This window comes from Podarcis cretensis (genome assembly GCF_951804945.1).
Source record: "Podarcis cretensis genome assembly, chromosome: 7".
Taxonomy (NCBI): Eukaryota; Metazoa; Chordata; class Lepidosauria; order Squamata; family Lacertidae; genus Podarcis; species Podarcis cretensis.
In genome coordinates this window covers 20,916,353-20,939,998 of record NC_137176.1, presented here as the reverse complement: position 1 = coordinate 20,939,998, position 23,646 = coordinate 20,916,353, and the positions used below count along the sequence as shown (strand labels likewise).

The 23,646-nt window shown below is 41.9% G+C and overlaps 1 protein-coding gene across 2 annotated transcripts; it reads right to left on the bottom strand.

Annotated features, from left to right (window-relative positions):
* Positions 1-485: 485 nt before the first annotated feature.
* Positions 486-23,234, bottom strand: LOC307220928 (uncharacterized protein). 2 transcript variants are annotated; one of them, XM_079985125.1, is made up of 4 exons: positions 23,002-23,234; positions 20,105-20,148; positions 18,986-19,081; positions 486-860 (listed from the first exon to the last, which is right to left on the bottom strand). In XM_079985125.1, the coding sequence occupies exons 1-4, from the start codon at positions 23,059-23,061 to the stop codon at positions 752-754; spliced, it is 309 nt and encodes a 102-aa protein (XP_079841251.1). In that variant the 5' UTR covers positions 23,062-23,234; the 3' UTR covers positions 486-751. The 2 variants fall into 2 exon arrangements, 1 of the variants encoding a protein (XP_079841251.1); XR_013841156.1 differs by lacking the exon at positions 486-860 and adding an exon at positions 16,814-17,362.
* Positions 23,235-23,646: the final 412 nt, after the last annotated feature.

Sequence of the window (23,646 nt, the reverse complement as noted above, 5' to 3'; positions counted from 1 at the left end):
CTAGCACCCACAGACACATAACAATATATGCACTTACCTGAAGTAAGACCCATTGAATTCCATGATGTGTACTTCTGAGCAGGCACAAATATATTATTTGTAGAGCCTTATATTATATAAATGAAACAGGATGTAATTTTAGAGAATTCTTGCCTCAGATATACAGAGGTACCTCGGGTTAAGTACTTAATTCATTCCGGAGGTCCGTTCTTAACCTGAAACTGTTCTTAACCTGAAGCACCACTTTAGCTAATGGGGCCTCCTCCTGCTGCTGCGCTGCCAGAGCATGATTTCTGTTCTCCTCCTGAAGCAAAGTTCTTAACCCGAGGTACTATTTCTGGGTTAGCAGTGTCTGTAACCTGAAGCGTATGTAACCTGAAGCGTATGTAACCCGAGGTACCACTGTATTGAAATGTACATTTCATCTTTTAAATTCTCCATGTCAATCAGTATAGGTTTGAGTATCATTTGGGGGGAAACTGTTGTTCAAATTTCAAACAGGTAATTGTGTGATAAGTGGATATACTAAGTTTAATTCTGGACTCTTCTGATTTAGCATCCCAAGGGATCTCATGTTGTACCCCATAGAATCATAGAATTGTTGAGTTGGAAGATACCCTGGTAATCTTGTCCGTCCCCCTGCAATGCAGGGATTTGCAGCTGTCCCATACAGGGACTGAACCCGCAACCTTGGTGTTATTAGCATCATGCTCTAACCAACTATGCTATTCGGGCTGCTGCTGTTTAACATCTACATGAAGCTGCTGAAGGGGTCATTCAGGAATTGGGAATGAAACGCTCGTTTTGCTGACGATTCGCAGCATACTGGGTGAGATTGCTGCTGCAAAAATTCTGAAAACCTTGAAGAGATGAGACAACAAGGAGTAAAGAATATAATCACATACTTGAAGTGTGTTGAATCCCTTTTGCAATAAATATTTAAGAGCAAGAAAAATATTCTCAGAATACATTTGCAACACTTTGAAATGCCAGTAATCTGGATTGTGGGTATATGGAGGATAGTCAATAATGATTGGTATTTCTTGCCTCTATAACTTTGTTCTATATTCTTCTCCATGCGGCCATTATTTAAGAATCTTTTGACACAAAGTGAGAGATGTGTGAGGCTTTCTTTGCCACTGAGTCACATATATCTAGATGAGAAAGGACAAAACACGAGGCAAACACAGGGCAGCTCTTATAGGTCAGTAGCATAACCTGCCACACACTCAGTGCCTGAGCTAGTGGGGTGTCAGAGAGACCAGGGGTTCAAAGCTACACAAGTGCAATCTTCAGATTGTTATTCATGTATCTGAAAATAATGGGCAGAATTCATATTTCAGCAACCCCTCTCACTTTCATTCGGCCCCTCCTGAATTCCACTCGAACAAGAAAAGCTTTTAAATTAATTCTAAAGGATTCTTATTAGTGTGTTGTTTGACCAGACTGAATGGGCACTTATGTGCATTTCCAGATACAGAAATCTTGGTGGGATTGATTGGATACTTGTACCATATACTTGTGTTTCATGGTTTTACCAGTGTTCAAAATAATGTAACAGTAAAGCACCACATGGAAGTTATGATCAGGAATGTACCTGAGCATGTAAAACAGGGATAGGGAACCTCAGTTCCTGGAGCCAAATGTGGCCCCCAAAGCTTCCATGTCTGGACATTTGAACTCTTTCCCCAAATTCTTCTTCTTCATCATCTTTGGCGATCACTCGTAGCCAAGTAAGATTGTCTTCCATAAACACAGTTTTAACAATGAGACCTTAAGTGACTGTGGAGGCTAGTTCTGGAACCACACGTCCTGTTGGCATCTGGGAGTCGATAGGCCAGCTGGCTCAGCCCCAGCTGGAGCGTCTCCCTCTCAGTCTTCTCGCTGCAGAGATTCACCAACCTCTGGCTCTGACGTAAATCAGCGACTCAAGCTTGCTGACTTGAGCACACTTTACTTAGCAGAGTAAACTGCACAACAGAAGAGGCTTAAGGATGTAGATACATACTAAAACTACGGGTTTATTATACATAAATCAGGCCAATGAAACATGTCTCTACTTACCATCTTCTCAGAGAGAGAGTCTAAACAAAAGCAATACAGTGGAAGTTCTGCTCACGGGACCCAGCAATCTGTGCTGGAATGTAAACAGACATGTGACATGTAACAATCCCACACATCTGCAACAAAAGGTGGAATGGAATCTCAACACGTCCTTCCACAGTGGGGACATTGGTTTCCAGGCGGGAGTTGATCATGGTGTGGATTTGCCAAGCATGCCTTCCTCTTAGAGTGTGCTGAGTTCAAGTGTCTTCCAAGCCCCTAACACCTATGGTAAAGGCTGTTCTCCAATTACAGCACTCGCAGGCCAGTGTTTCCCAGTGTCGGTGTTTATACTACATTTTTTTTAAGATTTGCCTTGAGAGAGTCTTTAAACCTCTTTTGCTGACCACCAGCATTATGCTTTCCATTTTTAAGTTGGGAATAGAGTAGTTGCTTTGGAAGACAATAATCAGGCATCCACACAACATGACCAGTCCAACAAAGTTGATGTTGAAGAATTATTGCTTCAACACTGGTGATCTTTGCTTCTTCCAGTACACTGATATTAGTTCGCCTGTCTTCCCAAGTGATGTGTTAAATTATTCAGAGACACAGTTGATGGAATCTTTTGAGGAGTTGGAGATGGCACTTATAAGTGGTCCATGTTTCACAAGCATACAATAAGGTTGGTAGTACAATAGCTTTGTAAACAAGCATTTTGGTTTCCCTGCAAATGTCCTGGTCCTCAAACACTCTGCGCTTCAATCAGGAGAAAGCCACACTCACAGAGCTCAGGCAATGCTGGATGTTGGCCCTTGTGGAAAGATAACTGCCTAAGTAGGAGAAGTGATCAACATTTTCCAACATTATACCATTGAGTTGGATTTGTGGCACTGCAGAGGGGTTATTTTGTACTTGTTGGTGCAGCACTTTGGTTTTTTGGATATTGAGTGACAGGCCAAGCTTCTTCTAAGCTTCTGCGAAGATTTTTAGGATGGTTTGGAGGTCATCCTCTGAGTGTGCACACACTACATTGTCATCAGCATACTGAAGCTCTATGACGGAAGTTACGGTAACCTTACTCCTTGCTTTCAGCCTGCTCAGATTGAAGAGATTTCCATCTGTTCGATATATGATTTCTACTCCAGTGGGAAGTTTCCCTTTGACAAAGTGTAGGATCATGGCAATGAAAATAATGAATAATAATAATTTATAATTTATTATAGAGTTGGGGCAATATCAAAACCCTGTTTAACATCTGATCCCACTGTGAATGGTTCACCTTGAGAGCCATTGTTATTTGTGATTGTTGCTGTCATATTATCATGGAGGAGCCGAATAATGTTTACAAATTTATCTGGGCAGCCAATTTTCAGAAGACCAGTCCACAGGGCATTATGATTTACAGTGTCAAAAGCCTTACTTCCCCCAACCACACCCCCTCTCCCCAGGTCACACTGGTCCTGGGCTTTTCCAGACTTCTACTTGTTCCATATCTAGAAAGCACTGTTCCAAGCAGTTTTCCACTTGTCCTGTGCTTTCTAAGCACAGATCCAAGCAGTTTTCTCATTGTTCCACTTTCCCCAGGAAAATCCATTGTTTAGTGCTGAATCAGAGCAAATCGCCCTTCCCAAGCTGATATGTGAACTGAAATGCAGCTATCCTTCAAAATTCACACTTCTCCGTTTTTGTGGGCTTCAATTGTCCAGCCCCCCACCCCAATGTGTGTATTTTAGGGGAAAGTACAAATAATGCACAAAATGCATTATATTGCAAAAAAATGTGTATATTGGGCAAAAATGCATTATAAATCTTTGCATCAGAAAAAAATGTATATTTTTTTTTCTGTGGACCTCTTTTTTAAAAAAAAAAAAAAAATCTTCCAAACTAATGCAGATATGGGGCTTACTGAACACTGGAAAGATGAAAAACTGATAGAAATTGAAATTGACAGATCCTTTCATCTATGCATACATAGTCCTAGACCTAGGGTGCAGCTGTGGAAAGCACCCATACTAAAATGTCAAACAATCACAGCTTGAAATGTTGCAAGATGGATAGTACGAAAAATCCCTGGTATTCTTAGCACAGACAGAGTCTCCAAAAGTGCAAGTAAAGATGTTCAACATGAACCACAGAGGTATCCCCAGGGTCCTGTTTTACGTTTGAACTGCACATGAGAACCAGCAGTGGTTTGTTTGAATTCTAGTGTCTGGAAAATTTGACTTGAAGTTTGTACATTTTGTTAAGCTCTTGAGGTGTCCACATTTATCAGTCTCAGTGAATGCACAGATTGTGGTCTTTTTGCCACCTCTTCTCCATCCTAGTGTTAACCTTAATAAAATAAAAAAGGGTAAAGGACCCCTGGACAGTAAAGTCCATTCAAAGGTGACTGTGGGGTGCAGCACACATCTCACTTCAAGCTGGGGGAGCCGGCGTTTGTCCACAGACAGCTTTCCGGGTCATGTGGTCAGCGTGACTAAACTGCTTCTGGCACAACGAAACACCATGATGGAAAGCAGAGCGCACAAAAATGCTGTTTACCTTCCCATCGCAGTGGTCCCTATATATCTACTTGCACTGGTGTGCTTTCGAACTGCTAGGTTGGCAGAAGCTGGGACAGAGCAACAGGAGCTCACCCCATCATGCAGATTCAAACCACTGACCTTCCGATCAGCAAGCCCAAGAGGCCTGGTGGTTTAGACCACAGCGCCACCCGCATCCAACCTTGCACCATTGAAACTGGAGAACTTGGTATCCAGATATTATTGATATCATTTACAAATAAGTTTTAGGCAAACACACTACCCCATCTCCCCTATGTTTTATGCCAATGGCCAACAGAGAAAGCCATTAATTCAAGTGTGGCTTGTCAGAGTGTGCAGACAATACATGGTAAACCATTTGCTGTGGTTTCTTTAACATGGATGAATAGCTAAGTGGGAGAAGCTTCTGTACTAAGGATAGACAAATGAGTGTGTGGTATGCATCACTTTTGTATGTGTTCATTCATAACTTATTTTTTCCAAATAGCGACATGAATCAGTGATGATGATGGAAGCAACAGAGCACACCGTCTCCACCAAGGAGGAGACAGGGGACTCCCCTGAGAAGGAGGCTAGTTCACCAACACAGGAGCCAGATATATGGAGAAACGTGACTCAAAGAAGTAGGAGGCCCAGGGTTCGCTCTGATTGTTTAGAAATACACAATCACTTTGAGGTCCTCTCCCCTAGCATGGAAGACGAAGAGCAGACTCCATTTGAGGATCTCTCCCTCATTACAGTCGATCAGGTATATGAAGACGAGCAGGGAATGTGCAGGCGACCTTGGAACGGACAGCTCATGGAAGAACCCCGACCAGACCTAAGAGGAGGCGTGTAGTGGTGATAGGGGATTCCCTACTGAGGGGAACAGAAGCAGTGATCTGTGAGCCTGACAAGATGTCTCGGGAAGTGTGCTGTCTCCCCGGGGCTAAGATCCAAGATGTAACTGAACGACTGCAAGGAATCATAAAACCCACTGACAAATACCCCTTCCTCTTGGTTCATGTGGGAACTGTTGGTTTCTGTTTCCTTCAGTGTGCAGTGAAATGCTTGTCATGGGACATTGTTTTGCATTCCACAGTCAGAGTACTGTTGGGTTCCCACAGGAATGGGAGACTGGATGTGACGTTCACTGGTTTCCTGTTTTTCACTGTTCTCTCAGTGATCTTTGTTTCCGAGAGGAGTTGCTTCTCTGCACTCGCAGAGGCAAGATGCATGTTTGTGTTCTCTCAGCATAGAAGTGTAAATAAAGTTAAGAATGTGGCACATACTGCTTATCTTCCGCTGTGTGTGACGACGCTCTGCTTGGGCTCCAGATAAGACGAGCCTGTATCAGCTTCAGCTTCAGCTGGGCCGAAGCTGGTCAAAACCTCACAGGAACCAATGACACTGCAAGCAATAGTCTCCAGAAGATCAAAAGAGACTACGAGGCTCTGGGCAGGAAATTGAAGCAATTAAATGCACAAATTGTCATCTCATCTGTCCTCCCAGTTGAATGATGTGGCCCAGGAAGAGAGGGAAAAATAGTGGAAGTGAACAGCTGGCTTCGCAAATGGTGTAAACAGGAATGGTTTGGATTCTTAGATCACGGACTGCAGTTTCTTGAAGATGGACTTCTGGCAAGCGATGGGCTGCACCTCACAACGGTTGGGAGGAATGTTTTTGCCAAAAATCTCAGAAACCTCATCAGGAGGGCTTTAAACTGACTAATGTGGGGGAGGGAGACAGTGCTCCTGAAGGTAGGAGACTATCAATTGATGAAGATGATCATCCAAATGTCATAGACCAAATGGAGCAAACAGCACGCAGACCTAGTGGTGGGAGGAAAAAATCCTTAAATAAGAGACACGGGGGAATGATTAAATAAGAGACACGGGGGAATGTCTGTACACTAATGCGCAAAGCATGGGTAATAAACAAGATGAGCTTGAGCTCTTGGTACAGCAAACTAAATATGACATAATAGGCATCACTGAAACCTGGTGGGATAAGTCCCACGACTGGAATGTAATAATGGAGGGATACAAACTATTTCAGAGAAACAGGCCAGACGAGAAAGGAGGAGGAGTGGCGTTATATGTCAGGGATGTGTATACCTGTGAAGAGATCCAAGATTTAGAACCTTAAAGCCAAAGTGAGAGCATTTGGGTCAAAATTAAGGGAGAGAAGAATACCAGGGACCTCATTGTGGGAGTTTACTATAGATTCCCAAGCCAAACAGAGGACATAGATGATGCCTTCCTGGAACAGATGGCCAAGCATGCAAAAGGAAGGGAGATAGTAGTAATGGGGGACTTCAATTACCCGGATATTTGTTGGATGTCAAACTCAGCCAAGAGCATAAGGTCAAACAGATTCCTCACTGGCCTTGCAGACAACTTCATTGTCCAGAAAGTGGGAGAAGCAACAAGAGGAACAGCCATTTTAGATCTGGTCCTAACCAATGTTGATGACCTGGTTAGTGGGGTAGAAGTGGTAGGATCATTAGGCGCGAGTGATCATGCTCTTCTGAAGTTTACTATACAGCGGAAAGGAGCAGCCAAGCATACTAGGACTCAATTTCTTGACTTTAAGAAAGCCGACTTCATAAAACTTAGGGAAGTGCTGGGTGAGATCCCATGGACAGTAATACTAAAAGGAAAGGGAGTTCATGATGGCTGGGAGTTTGTTAAGAGGGAGATAGTAAAAGCACAACTTCAGGCAATACCAATGAGACGGAAACATGGAAGGTGCCTAAAGAAGCCAGGGTGGCTATCTAAAGAACTTTTAACTGAGTTAAGATTAAAAAAGGATGTGTACAAAAGATGGAAAAGGGGGGGAACCACCAAAGAGGAATTCAAACAAATAGCCAGCACGTGTAGACACAAAGTCAGAAAAGCTAAAGCACAGAATGAAGTCAGGCTTGCTAGAGAGGTTAAAAGCAACAAAAAAGGCTTTTATGGGTATGTTCATAGCAAAAGGAAGAAGAAAGAAACAGTGGGGTCACTCAGAGGAGAAGATGGGGAAGAAGAGGAGAAGAAGACGAACAGGGGACACAGAAAGGGCTGAACTCCTCAATGCCTTCTTCTCCGATAAAGAAAACAATGCCTGAGCTGAAGAATTTGGAGCAAATGATTCAGCAGAGGAAACACAGCCCAGAATAACTAAGGAGATAGTACAAGAATACTTGGCTAGTTTAGATGTATTCAAGTCTCCAGGGCCAGATGAACTGCATCCAGGAGTATTAAAAGAACTGGCAGATGTGATCTCAGAACCACTGGCAGTCATCTTTGAGAATTCCTGGAGAACAGGCGAAGTCCCGGCAGACTGGAGGAGGGCAAATGTTGTCCCTATTTTCAAAAAGGGGAAAAGAGAGGACCCAAATAATTACCGCCCAGTCAGTCTGACATCAATACCAGGGAAGATTCTGGAGCAGATCATTAAGCAAACAGTCTGTGAGCACCTAGAAAGGAATGCTGTGATCACCAATAGTCAGCATGGATTTCTGAAAAATAAGTCATGTCAGACTAACCTGATCTCGTTTTTTGACAGAATTACAACCCTGGTAGATGAAGGGAACGCAGTGGATGTAGCCTACCTTGATTTCAGCAAGGCATTTGACAAGGTGCCCAATGATATTCTTGTAAAGAAGCTGGTAAAATGTGGTCTTGACCATGCTACCACTCAGTGGATTTGTAACTGGCTGACTGACCGAACCCAAAGTGTGCTCATCAATGGTTCCTCTTCATCCTGGAGAAGAGTGACTAGTGGGGTGCCACAGGGTTCTGTCTTGGGCCCCGTCTTATTCATCATCTTTATCAATGACTTGGATGATGGACTCAAGGGCATCCTGATCAAATTTGCAGATGGCACCAAACTGGGAGGGGTGGCTAACACCCCAGAGGACAGGATCACACTTCAAAATGACCTTGACAGATTAGAGAACTGGGCCAAAACAAACAAGATGAATTTTAACAGGGAGAAATGTAAAGTATTGTACTTGGGCAAAAAAAATGAGAGGCACAAATACAAGATGGGTGACACCTGGCTTGAGAGCAGTACATGTGAAAAGGATCTAGGAGTCTTGGTTGACCACAAACTTGACATGAGCCAAAAGTGTGACGCGGCAGCTAAAAAAGCCAATGCAATTCTGGGCTGCATCAATAGGAGTATAGCATCTAGATCAAGGGAAGTAATAGTGCCACTGAATTCTGCTCTGGTCAGACCTCACCTGGAGTACTGTGTCCAGTTCTGGGCACCACAGTTCAAGAAGGACCCTGACAAACTGGAACGTGTCCAGAGGAGGGCAACCAAAATGGTCAAAGGCCTGGAAACGATGCCTTATGTGGAATGACTAAGGGAGCTGGGCATGTTTAGCCTGGAGAAGAGGAGGTTAAGGGGTGATAATAGCCATGTTCAAATATATAAAAGGATGTCACATAGAGGAGGGAGAAAGGTTGTTTTCTGCTGCTCCAGAGAAGCAGACACTGAGCAATGGATCCAAACTACAAGAAAGAATATTTCACCTAAACATTAGGAAGAACTTCCTGACAGTAAGAGCTGTTCGACAGTGGAATTTGCTGCCAAGGAGTGTGGTGGAGTCTCCTTCTTTGGAGGTCTTTAAGCAGAGGCTTGACAACCATATGTCAGGAGTGCTCTGGTGGTGTTTCCTGCTTGGCAGGGGGTTGGACTCGATGGCCCTTGTGGGCTCTTCCAACTCTATGATTCTATCATTCTATGATTCTATGATGATGATGCTGCTGATGATGATGATGATAATGATTTACTTGTTACACACCCATCTGACTGGGTTCTCCCAGCCACTTTGGGAGGCTTTCAACAGAATACAATGGAACACAATGAAACATCAGACATTAAAATCTTCCTGATACAGAGCTACCTTCAGATGTCTATGGAAAATCACATAATTGTTTATCTCTTTTACATTTGATGGAAGTGTTTCACAGGGTGGGTTTCACTACTGAGAAGGCCCTCTGTCTGGTTCCCTGTAACTTCACTTATTGCAGTGGGTAACCTCCAGAATTTACATACACATACACATACACATACACACACACACACACCCTTCAAAGTACACTAGTCTAGAACTGTATTTTGAGATATTGAGTTGCACCAATGGGAAATGTAAGGTTGCCATACGTGTGGGCAGAAATCGCTGATATGTCCCAGAAATCTGGAAAATCTTCACCCCTCCCCCCAAATAAATCTCAACAACTTTTGTGTCCAGACTCTCACTTTCTGAAATATGACCCACATGTTAATCCAGGAGGTTTGAATCAGTTAATTGGCACTACAAAAATCCAATTCCTCAAGGGACGTGATTCTTTATAGCTTGAACCTGCACTGTTCAATGTAATGTGCATTAAGCAGCGATGTACAGGGTAGTCTCATATCAATCCAGTACTTTCCCACAGTCATTGAGGAAGTTCACACATCTCTAAGGCAACCCAGTCCTGTTTAGGTGCTGCTATATCCTGAAGCTGAGGCTCCAATACTTTGGCCACCTCATGGGAAGAGAAGACTCCCTGGAAAAGAGAAAAGACCCTGATGTTGGGAAAGATGGAGGGCACAAGGAGAAGGGGATGACAGAGGACGAGGTAGTTGGATAGTGTTCTCGAAGCTACCAGCATGAGTTTGACCAAACTGCGGGAGACAGTGGAAGACAGGATTGCCTGGCATGATCTCCATGGGTTCACGAAGAGTCGGACACGACTAAACAACTAAACAACAACAGCATAAGGTGACAGTAAGCATAGGAGAAGGCAGTGAAGATGAGGACCTTTTTGCCTGCTTCGATCATATAGAAGGCAACAGACTTGGGGTATACAGAACCTGGGTTATACACAGATGCAGTGTGCTTATCTATGACACCCCCCTCACATGTCTTCTTGAGATTCGTCTGTTTTGAGAGAGAATGGAGTGCACCTCTGGGGATAAAGTCACATTGCTGTATAAGCAGCCTCCAAGGGACCTTTTGAGACGCAAGCCTGGGCAGTGTATATGGAGGTCCTGAGCTGCCCAGATAACTGGACCCTCCTCTCTGTTTTGGTGATGTCAAAAGGAAAGTGGAGCAACACATTTGGGACCAACTTGGCTGCAGAAGTTGCTGGAAGGAGGTGTACAAGGTGCCATCCAACCATCTTAGAGACTCCACTCTGGATTTGTGTAGGGTTTCCTCCTTAGCCTTTTCTTCTCCCAAAGATAACTCAATTAAGTAATGATTGAAGTGGGTCTCCCAGTGATACCGATCAAAAATTCTGTTTTCTGATTCATATAACGTCTATTCCATGAAGTGCCTCTGATCATAAGCTAAGAGAAAAGATGGTTCCTTTTACTGTCTGCACTACTCCAACTTTACAGGCTGTGTTTTTTTTTTTTTTAATTATTCAAAATGCCCTCATCAATAATAAAGTGAAACTACAAGTTCCGCTGTACAACTGCACTGGAAACATTGAGGAAAACATGCAAAATTGATTCGCCAACTATTGCAAGGAACTTACTCATGAATGCATTTGTCATCGTCCCCCTGCACTACTAAAGTGAGAAAGTAGGGAAGGATGCAATTCATTAACTTGCCTTGAAACAAACAAAAACATGAAAAAAATTCCACCCACAAACCCTGCAACATCTGCTAAAATCATGAACCTCCAATGGCTAAAAACCAGCAAGGGAGATTCTGGAGTGTTTCTTACAAATATGAGGTCCAATAAGCGATACACTTGCCAAAGGGAATATAGCTCAAAACATTACCTTTCCCACATATGCTGAATTAGAGATTCATTTAGGTAAAATGTTAGTGTGCAAGCTCAGACAGCAAATGTGCTAAAGCATAATTGGATGCTACCCTCTCTCCCTGTTTATACAGGAGTTGGTGTTTCCTTCTCTCACCATAATTAATAAGTACACAAATGTAAGACACAAGGAGAAAAAAGAACACACCTGGGCGTCAGTAGTCCTTTTTGCAAATATGTTTTTTTAAATAATAATAATAATGCCATAACTGAGATGGGTTTCTAAGAGAAGTCAACCAATTAGTGCCATCTATAAACAGATATATTAAACAGATGATTAGGCTTTCTAGCTATGCTAAATAATTAGAAGGACAGTTTTTGAACGTATATTAGAGAAACAAGCATGTTGAGCTGAACTGCATGCCAACTGAGGCAACTTACTGACATTAATTTCTCCTCTCCAATCTCATTTGATTCAGTTGTGGCAGATGGAGAAAGGTACACTTGGATGGAATGATGGAAAATTGGGGTCAGAACAGGGGTGTGGGTGTGGGTGTGTGGGTGTGGGTGTAGCTCCATGCATCTGTTATCATTGAGAATGGGATTTTGGAGGAAAGGAGGGTGGAAGTCAATGTGTGGAGAAAGGGAGTGCAGTTAAAATGATAAGAAGGAGAAAACTGTGGTGAAGAAGATACCCACAAAGCTGGCGAAAGGTAAGAGAAAAAGCGAGTGAGTGGATTTACATAGGTGGAAGCTGCGCTCTGACACTGGAAGCTGACAGACGGTCTAGGGCAGGGGTCAGCAAACTTTTTCAGCAGGGGACCAGTCCACTGTCCCTCCGACCTTGTGGGGGGGGGGCGGACTATATTTTGGAAAGAAAAGAAAAATAATGAATTCCTATGCCCCACAAATAACCCAGAGATGCATTTTAAATAAAAGGACACATTCTACTCATGTAAAAACATGCTGATACCTGGGCTGTCTGCAGGCCGGATTTAGAAGATTGGGTCAGATACAACCTCCGGGGCTTAGTTTCCCTACCCAGGGTCTAGGGCTCTTCAAATATTGCTGGACTCCAATTCTCATCATCCCTGACCATCCGTCCCATACTTCCTGGGACTTCTGGGAGTTGGAAGGAAAGCTATAGATTTTCTATCCCTGGGTGAGAGACTGAGCAGGAACTACAGCCCGTGATGTGAAAGACAGAATGGTTATGAGGAGCAGGAGAACACACAGTCTGCAATACAGATTATCATTGCAGGAGCACTACATTTTTACAGCTTCTGGGTAAAACTGTAATGTTAAGCAGCACTAGCTTATCATATGGTATAGGCATATAGGCTTACGAAATTCCTTGTATTTCAGGTGAGTCAGCTGAGTTGCACTTGACTCTTAAAATGAGAAATTTTGGGGTAGGGATAGGTTTGACGGTTTATAGAGAGGCACATGGAAATAAACACCAATGATTTCAATGTGTCTTCTGTTCCATCCTAGAATAAAGCTTTAAGAATTTCACCTAACTTGTAGAAAGCATCCCTTATATTAAAAGCAAGCACCAACTACATATATCCAATATTGGATCCCTGTTCAAATGAAGCATAAAAATTGATTGCATGGTTTAATTAGGACTGAGTGAGCCGTGTGTTATTTCTATTTATATTCAACAATGTCAGCTAGCCATGGGCCAGCTAGTTGGCTATGCTTTGTCCATCCCTCACATTGCAAAAAGAACATGAATAATCCATAGCTCCATAAAAGAAAGAGCAGGAGACGGAAAGAAGATTTCTGACCTCCGGCGAGTGTCTTTATCCATTTATATTCCTCCCAAACACCATGTTGGAGTCAAGGGAACTTTTCCTATGCTTTGTATTTCTTGCCCAGTTTACTTAGACCCCCTTAATTCTCTCTTCACTGTGTTCTGGTGGCATTTGGTCCCCTGCTTGCTGAGCTTTAAAGCTTTCAAAATCAGGGCTTTGCTTTCAGCATTGGAAAAGATGGGAAAGGAGTCCAGAAGATTCACATGCTCTTCTCCATCCTGTGCAAAAATGTAACAGTGGATGCCATACCACATTGTTTTCATCCACAAAGGACTGAACAATGTCCTCTTAATTATTAGTTACTAATATATCTTGTGTTAGCAATGGCCAAAGTTATTTAACATTTTCAGGAAGGTTCTGAGTAGTGTTTCTCATTGTATAATTCTCTCTTTTTGCTCCACTTGAGAAAGCGTTTACATGTTTATTTACATCTCTCTGAACTCATTTTATTTGCCCCCAGTGAAATCACTAAGTAGCCAAATCTGATTGGTTATGTAGCATCATGGCATCACCCTGTTAATATAAGATAGATAGATGATAGATAGATGATAGATAGATAGATAGATAGATAGATAGATAGATAGATAGATATAGATAGATAGATGATAGATAGATCTAGAGAGATATATACAGTGGCACCTCTGGTTACGAACTTATTTCATTCCAGAGGTCTGTTCTTAACCTGAGGTACCACTTTAGCTAATGGGGCCTCCCGCTGCCACCGCACTACCGGTGCACAATTTCTGTTCTCATCCTGTGGTAAAGTTCTTAACCCGGGGTACTACTTTCAGGTTAGCAGAGTCTGTAACCCAAAGTATTTGTAACCCAAGGTGTTTCTAACCCGAGGTATCACTGTATATATAAGCACATTCATTTGGAGTGCTTTTTAAAAGCTGGAAAAAATGCTCAACAAAAAATTTCACAGCTTTAGGTTGGGATAAAGCAGTAAGAATGGAAATACAGCTATGTCGAAAGCCACTATTCAATTTATCAAACCTTTTTCCAAAGTTCTCCCTTAATTATTTACAAACTAAGTAAATAAAAACTTTCCCCACACTTTCTTTATGGTGACGTTAATATAACGGGGTGACAAAAGCAGGGTGCTTGGTTGGTGTCTGATTTTAAAATGAGAAGTCACCATGCAATTAAGTACAAAAACTTGCATTGACTGACAACTGCCAGTGTGGTATCTTGACCAGATATGGAGACCAAGGTTAGAGTAAAAGCCCTATAACAGATATTACTTCTGCAGCTTTTCCAATCTGTATGTCTGCGCTGAATGCCGCGAAAAGTTCTGGAGCATGAGGCTTATACAAAACACAGGATTTCTCTTCCGTCTGTACGGCATAAAACGGAGCATTTCACCCTGTTAATGGTATAATCCCTATTTGACTGATTTAATTTTCATGATTAAATCAGAAAGAAGAAATAAAGAGTTTCCAGTAGGCGTGCCACTGGAAATGGTGTGGTGCCAAAGTAGAGGCAGCTAGAGGAAGCAATGGCATGTAACAAGATCAAATTTGCACAAGGTGTTTGACGGAAAAATTACTCTCCTCCCCTTAAAATTTGAAGTGCAATCTAACATGAGAATGGTCAGCTGCCTGTGAAATATGCAAGGCTGCTCAATTTTTTTAAGGAGAAAAAAGGGGCAGAAGATAATTTTTGGTCTAATATGCACTTTTTGCAAAGCATATAATACATTCCTGTATGTATTTTCCCACCAATAAATGTCTTTTCCTTGCACACTTCACCCTTTAGATGCATTTTTGTACATATTATTTGGCTCAAGAAGTGCACTACAAAATTCAGGGGGGAAATGCAAATCTCAAAGGATGGCTGTGTTTGGGTCCATATCTTGTTTTGAATAGTGTCTTTTAATTTGAGCTGAATGTGAACTCCAACTTTAAATGTGAAGTTTCTCCTCCATCTTTAGTTGAAGGGATAGCCTTCTGAAAATGTATCATATTTGATTAACAAAAAAACTTATTTGGTTTAATTTGTTGTCTTAAGGATTTCTGTGCTATAAAATGCCAGGAAATTCCCTCTGTTAATGGTCACAATATTAACAGACCTGCCATTTAGGTAATGCAGAAATGGTATGGTATCCTATGTTGTGGTTAGTTCAAGCTGAATGACTGTGACAGAGGAGTAAACCCAGATTCGTCTCAGTCATGGAACAGATGCATGGAGGCTCTGCAACTGTCATGCAATGACATGAAGCTGTCATGCAATGAAGCTGCAATTTCCTGTTAGTGGCAAACTTCTAAGAGGCTATGGGAAAAGAAGCATGCTCTTAGATGTTCTAGGGCCATTTAGTGTTCCACCGTTCAAAAGTGCAGAAGTGAATTTTGCTTACAAGACACTCCAGAACTAGTACTGATGTTGGAATACTGGTGCTCATAGATCTCACCCTTGTTATCAGGCTGGCTACCATGCCAGTTGAAACACCAATACAGTCACCAAGAGGAGACCCACACAAAGTGCATGACAGGCTCCATAAAGGAGTGCTGCCATCGCCGCTGCTGCCCAGGACTGACCTGCTGGGAGCCTGAAGGGCCCTGCCTTGCTGGGCAGAGAGGGCTCCGTTTTTGTTTTGTTTTTCTACACTGATTTTAGTTTCTATCTATGTCATTTTAAATTGTGACTGATATTAATGCTGTATTCTTAGTTTTAGATTTTATGATTTATGTGTAGAATTGTTTTCCATTTGGTTGGGTACTTTTTGCTGTGTGGCGCTGTGGTCTAAACCACAGAGCTTAGGGCTTGCCAATCGGAAGGTCAGTGGTTCGAATCCCCACAACAGGGTGAGCTCCTGTTGCTCAGTCCCAGCTCCTACCAAGCTAGCAGCTCGAAAGCACATCAAAGTGAAAGTAGATAAATAGGTACCGCTCCGGTGGGAAGGTAAATGGTGTTTCCATGCGCTGCTCTGGTTTCGCCAGAAGCCGATTAGTCATGCTGGCCACATGACCCAGAAAAACTGTCTGTGGACAAACGCCAGCTCCCTCGGCAAGTAAAGCGAAATGAGCACCGCAACCCCAGAGTCGTTCGCAACTGGACTTAACTCTCATGGGTCCTTTATGTTTACCTTTTTATTTATTGTTTATGACTTTTGTTATGTTGGTAATTATGTAAATCTTGTCATGATGTAAGCCACCTTGAGCATTGTTTTAACTATGGAAAGGTGGCATACATATAAAATTATTATAATGATGATGATTATGGCAATCTACCTCCCAGCATGAGGGATGGTTGCTGTGCCTGCGATGGATACAAAGAGAACTACTCTTCAGTTCTGTGGATCTTAAAATATAAAAGGCAAATATGGAGTTTTTGTGGGGTCATGGAACATTAACTCTGTTCCCCATCAATTGCAGAACTTAAATGGATAGTTTTAATTACATCTAAAAAACATTTATAATCCTTAATTGAAATATGCTGCATAAAATACATGCCTCAGAAAGTAGCCTGGAAGCCTTTTAGCAGATTTGATTTATTTTTACTTAAAGACTCACAGTTTTATCTCTGCATGAAGTGAAGGAATCCTTCTGTTAGAAAGGGGAATATAGCCTGCTTGAACCATTCATTTCTACCCCAAATGCAGCAAAAATAGATCATTTGTGGCCACACAATGGGTGTCTGGTTTGTCAAACAGGAATAAATACAAATGACAAATTGGTAGCTGTGCTCATAATAATTTATTATTATTATTATTTTGAAGCATACATCTCATATCTGTCACTTTTAATATCCCTGTCAGTAATTATGAAAGCCCTCAAGGCTGTTTGTTCGACTCCACACGATTTGCTTTCAATGATAATAGCCTGCAGGGATATACATACATTGTTCTTGAAAGGTAATAATTAGTTTTGCATAGTCACATACCACATACCGTACAAGGGTGCTTCATTCATGAAAAAAAGACTTTTAAGAAATGAAAGTGGGAACCTAATGAATTCTTTTTTCCCCTTCTAATGTTGCTTTTGAAGAAAACATTTAGCTTGAGTGCAAATGCCTATTCAGAGCTTGAAAAATGTTTAAAATGTCATTAATTTTTTATTGAATACTTCCTTATGCTTTAAATTACATCTGGCAAATCTATAATGCATTAGATGGAGAACATTTTATGCATGGCTATACAAGAGATGAAAGAATATTTGTTAGATGTAGGAGGTGGTGCAGATGTAGTCGTGGAGACCTATTTTTCTTCTTTATTTAAGCATTCACCCTGTGAAGGAACACAGAAAACTGCACCCACAACATACTCCTCAAAGTAGGAATTACAATATAATTCCCACCAGAAGAACCCAGATGTTTCAGCCATCTTTCTGAAATTCTCTTTGCAGCCTGAAAATCCACCAGTTGTTTATGCTAAGGAGGAACTTTTAAATTCACCTCAGGTTTCACTGTAGGTGACATTTGATGAAACTTCAGTCTGCAAGTGTGTCCTCTGCATGGGACAATTTTTTCACCATTTTTGGAAACTCACCATCTAGTGCCAGAGAGCTTGTTACTTCCTCTTCACTTTTCCTTGGACATGGCACTAGAATGGCTGTAAAAACAAAATGGAAAGCTTCTGCTTTGAAGCAAACCAGAGTTCCTTGTTACATCCAATCCTGGTTACTTTAACTTATGCTTAGTTCAAAAGTAGGAGCAAAAGTAATTGCCTTGTCATTTTTTACCTCTAGCCGTCCCCTTCTCTGGCATGTGCCCATCAAAAAGTTATCCATGAGGAAATGTAGACTTTGGATGGAAAAATGTTTCCGCACCTGGTTTAAAATGCTCACAGTTCCCCTCAGCTTGGACATAACAAGGAACTTACTCCAACACTGCACCTCAGGAAACTTTCTATGGCCTTAGTGAGAGGCAGAGGAAGTGAATGTGGCTTTCTATAACAGTCCAAGGTAGCGTACTGTTGCTTCCTATTGGTTTTATGTACAAAGTCTTTCCATGCCTTTATATTCTGATTTTCTCTGCCACCTACACAACTTTTGACCCAAGTGGCATAGAGCTGGAGAGATTGGAAAAGCTCCACCATCTCATCATTTTGTAGTCACAAGCACAGGAGTAGGTACAGCATAAAAGCCGGCAACTTGAACCTTCAGCCTATTATTTATTTAGAATCCCTATACCATAATAAACAGATTGGTGGATGAGGTGGAATGCTTTCTGGTTTGTTCTCAAGTCTAAGGTGCACAATTGAGACTTTAATACATACTTGTTCCAATAATGCTTTCCCAGCTACTATATAAACCATTAAGCTTCATTACAATGTTAAGACAATTACGTTGTTTGGGTTTGCGACGAAGCTGGATAAAGTCCATGAAATGTACAGATGTAGGAGGCTGTGCCGTGTTGCTAACAACTTCGCAATCGAGGTGCACAGATGTCTTGTGCATCTTAAATTATGATTATTGGCCATTTTATTTTGCTATGCACTTCAGCGGGCAATCCGAGAAATGCGGTTAATTACTTTATGAGATTGTTACATACTTGAATCACAAGAGCAAAAAAATACTTCATTACAAAAAATAAAATAAAAGAACCAGCTATATCAAATAATATAATGTTCAATGCCACCACCACCCACTTCTTAACTAATTTGTATCATTATGATGAAACAAATATACTAAAACTCGGCTCTCTCTATAAAAACAAAACAAAACAAAACAAAAAGTGCAGCTGTATGAATTTCCTGAAAAAATAGAGCGAGGCAGAGCGTAAATTAGTGCCTTTACATTGACAGCTTGAGGTCTCTTCACACTTCATATCGTTAGTTATGTGCGTTTTAGAAAAAGGAGAGTGTAAATATGGCAAGAAGGTGTTCAAAAACATATGGTGAGTAGCAAACCTGGGCTTTTTGCTGAATAACATGTTCAGATGACTATGTGAAGGAAATACAGGAGTTTGTGGGATCTTGTCAGTAGTGGCACCATTGAATGTGCTTCTGAAAATGACCACATATGATTATTTATCAGGAGCGCCATTACTTCTAATTAGTTTAAGTTATAAGAAAGTAAGTACTACATGTATCATTAATGCATACTGGTTTTAATCGCTTCATTTTAACCTGATCAAGAGAAGGCATTTGAACCTTCGTTCAAATCCTTTCTACCATGAAACCTGAATTGGAAAACAAACTTAAAGATTAAGGCTCATTGCTATTTTCCCATAAAAATAGGTGCCGGAACTCACCATGAGCACCTCCCTTGTTCTCTCTTACGGTGACCACCTGAGAGGTGCCAGAACTGAGTTCTGGTGAGTTTGGGGTGAAGCTGTTGGAGATATGTGAACATTCCTTCTGATGCTCACAACCTCAAAGGGCTCCTCAAGCACTTACAAAGAGTGCGCAGTGTGACATATTCTTCACACTGTGCTTTTTTTAAAAAAAAAATGTTTAGGGGTACTCTCATTTTCCTACTCATTTTGAAATACTGCCCCTCAATGAGGCCAAACTTAGATTCAGAAAATGTTTAGGGGTATGCAGATCCCTGCATCCCCCCCAGAAAAAAAGCACTGCTAAAATCACATGTATCTGGAGCAATAGCAAACTCTTGCCTTGTTTACTCCAACCTTCCCTTTGGTCCCTCGTCCTTTGCTCTTCTCCCCTGCCACAAATTTTACAATTGTGTTCTGTAAAGTGCCATGCATACTGGGGACAGAAAATTCCTGTGAATACTCATGGGTGGGGTACAGGGTTTTTGTCCCACTTATGTATCTGACTCCTGAAGTGGCTGACGATGTTCACAAGTGTCCTTCCTTCCATTAGGCGAATCATGTTGTCTGGGACTGGGACTCTGCAGCCTTCCCAGAGGGCCCAGTTAAGGCCCTGAGGAAACATCATGAGATAACTTCTCCTATGGAGCTTTTTCAGATCCGGAGGCATAGCCATCCAGAGAGGATGAGTGGCAGGATTATTATTATTATTATTATTATTATTATTATTATTACTATTATTATTATTTCATACCCCACCCATCTGTCTGGGTTTCCAAAGTCACTCTGGGCGGCTTCCTACAAAAGATTAAAAATACATTAAAGCATCAATCATTAAAAACTTCCCTAAACAGGGCTGCCTTCAGATGTCTCCTAAATGTCAGATAGTTGTTTATTTCTTTGACATCTGATGGGAAGGCATTCCACAGGGTGGGTGCCATTACCAAGAAGGCGCTCGGCCTGGTTCCCTGTAACTTCACTTCTTGCATTGAGGGAACCGCCAGTAGGCCCTTGGCACTGAACCTCAGTGTCCGGGTTGAACGATGGGCGTGGAGACGCTCCTTCAGGTATACTGGGCCAAGGCCATTTATGGCCATTTAGGTCCACAATTTGAATTGTGCTCCAAAATGTATTGGGAGCCAATGTAGGTTTTTCAAAACCGGTGTTATGTGGTCTCGGCAGCCGCTCCCAGCCACCAGTCTAGCTGCCACATTCTGCATTAGTTGTAGTCACCTTCAAAGAATAAATATTTGCACACATAGGCGCCAATTCCTAGGGGTTGAGGTCCCTTTGCCCCCAACCCATAAAATATTTGAGGGGGCTGAGCCTCCGCAAAGTTGATGAGCATTTCCATTCAAATAGTATGTGTGTGCTGTGTTTTGTTGTTGATTATGTGGGGCGTCGGCTTACCTGGGCCCCCCAATATTTTATTCAAGTTGGCATCCCTTTTTACACAAAAAAGCCTATACACCCTGCCCTTGCATGCTGCCACCCTTGGTCACCTCACAATAAGGTAAGCTCAAAATACCATTTTGCCCAAATTATCAGTGCGACAGAAAAATGGAAGCTTCTTCAACAGGGGGTGGTTGGGAAGAACTTTCACAAAACTGGAGGGCAGATCTTGGCATGGCAAAAATTGTGTGTTCTTCATGACCATCTAATCAAAGGGATAGTGCAGCCTATTAGCTGCGCACAGATTAATGCAGTATTCAAATAGTGCCTTCTTCCTGTGCTTCTAGGGCACTATAGCTCTTAATGTATCTTCCTAAGAACATCTGCAGCTTGAAATCCCACAGTCTAGCCCATGTTTCTCTGAAACAGATATCAATTAGTGTTTCTACTTCTTCTGTTATGGGAATATTGAATTGCTGCTTTTCTCCACTTGTTTGAGCATCTGGGAAATCACCATGACAACCAGTGCATGCCAGGTGTCTGTTTAGAAAGCACTGCCTTCCTTCAGCCTTCTTCAGTAAAATTCATTACCTTAATTGCCAAGCTAATACTGAAGCAAAACGAGGCTGAGCATAAAGATTAAAAAGACATACTTCTTGATTAAAATCTTCATAACCCAAAATCTGTATAATCTGTAAACTGCACCAAATATATAAATCAGCTTAAGCCTGGAAGGTGCCCATTAATATGCACGAATATATATATATATTTTAACACTCTCAAAATTACCACTCCTGTTAAATAAAGTGAAAACAGAAAATGAGGAATACTGCATTCTTTCAAAAAATGTTGAAACTACGACTTGAGGGTAGAATTAGATTTTTTTTTTTTTTGATTTTTTTAAGGAAACAGTGCGCCAGAGCATTCAATATATAGATAACCCCAAGAGGCAGATAGATTCGCAGGAAAGTGTTGGAAGATTGTACAAGATCGGTATGAACGATGTGAAGAAATTGCTGCAGCATGGGCAAAAGGTCAAACTTGACTTCAGCCATTATGATTGTCTCCTCAGCCAAGCATTGCAAACTGCTGCTGCAAAATGAAACAGCTAAGTGAAGTGAGAAGGCTTTGATTGTGACTTCAACAGCTGAGTGTTTATTACTAGACCCCCAAATGTCTGGGTTGATGGCCTCTTTGTTTCTGGGCCCTTTTCAAAATCTCCCATTGATCTTCAAATCCCTAGCATAACCACATGGAGGTGTGCTTGCAGGAACACCCTTCCCCCGGCCATAGATTCTGCCATGTGCATTTAGATCGCATTAGGATTTTTCTGGGTGCTTCCACCATCATAAATGGGGTTGATGGTTGTAAGATCGAGTGAAACAATGGGGTAACTCTGTTCCATCAGGTTTCCTCACTGGTTGTGATTACCAGTGCTTGCAAAGTCTTTGCTCACATTATTTGGATTTCAAACTGCATGGATAAAGGAATATGGACCACCTGTTGGCATTGTGGTATCAGGTTAGTGACAAATGAGAATCCCTGTCAAAGTTTGACAGTGGAGGTGGGGGAAATAAAGATCCAGCCCATTAGACAGATCCAGCTCCCCGCCCCTTATATAATCTACTTTATATTTTGGAAAGAAGTTTTTCTGTCCATATGTATACTTGGATGCCGCTTGATACATTGCCACCAAATTTGGCACAAGGGTTTCTGAGGGGAGGTTGGTACTCTTTGTTGACATTTGGATGCCCTGATCTCAGGGGCTGGGCAGAGGAGGAGGAGTGGTGGAGACCGCCTCCCCATCCTGACCCTTCCAGGGAAGAGGAAGAGGAAGATAGTATAGATTTACAACAGGGGGTTAAGGGAGGTCACAGCTCAGAGGCAGATGAGGGGGAAATCTTGGAAATCATGGGAGAGCCAGAGCAGCTGGCTGACATGTTGTCACTAGAAAGCATCCAAACCCACCATCTCCCAGAACCTGGCAAGTCTTAAAAGTAGGAGAGCAAAGAGCTTGAAGACAGAGGGCACTTAGTGGCACGCATAGAGGAGGTGATGAGGTTGACGTATGAGTAAGGTGGAAATTCACTTGGGTCAATGCCATTATCCAAGAGGCTGGGTTCTATAGCCTCTCTGTAAAGTCTGAAATAAAAAAGGACTGTATGAAACTTGTCCTTGTCTTTATATTTCCTGGGCAACTAGCTGGGATCCGGGGCAGCACCCTGACAGCAGGGAGCAATAGCCATTCAAATTACATACCTTCCAACCATTCTTGAGAAAGGAAATGTGGTCGTATGAATCCATCCCAAAGTCACACATGAAGTTGATTATTTGATGGGTACAGGGTTGTGAAAGGATATCTATTGGCCTCAATTTGATGGGTTACAAACTGGCAAACTAATCTAAAACTTTTCCCCAATAGTAAAAGTTAATATATTCCCCAAATAAAACTATTCACCACCTATTATGGAGATCCATCTTGACAGGGTTGAGATCCAGCATGACTGTTAACTGCTTTTGGCTTTCACAAGACTTAAAGCATATCCTCTTTGTGACATCACACATGACATCAGAATGGCATGTTTGCATTCAACCTAGACTATCTCCACGCCAACAGCAATGGCCAGTAGCTTTTGACTGTCAGAAACCTTTCCTTGTCTTTATACTTTCCTGGGCAACCAGCCAGGAGCCGCTGACAGCATCCTGACAGAGACGCTATATTGAATCAAGGTGGCAGATTAAAATGTGACTTGGGTGTGACTTCAACCACTTTGGGGCATAGGTCTAGCCATTTCTTGAGATGTTTTCACCAGAGCTGGAATAAGGGCTCCTGGAGTGGAAACGGTGGTCTTCATTGCTTTTTAGATGCCAGGTACCATTCTGAATCAAGATGGTGAAGCAAAA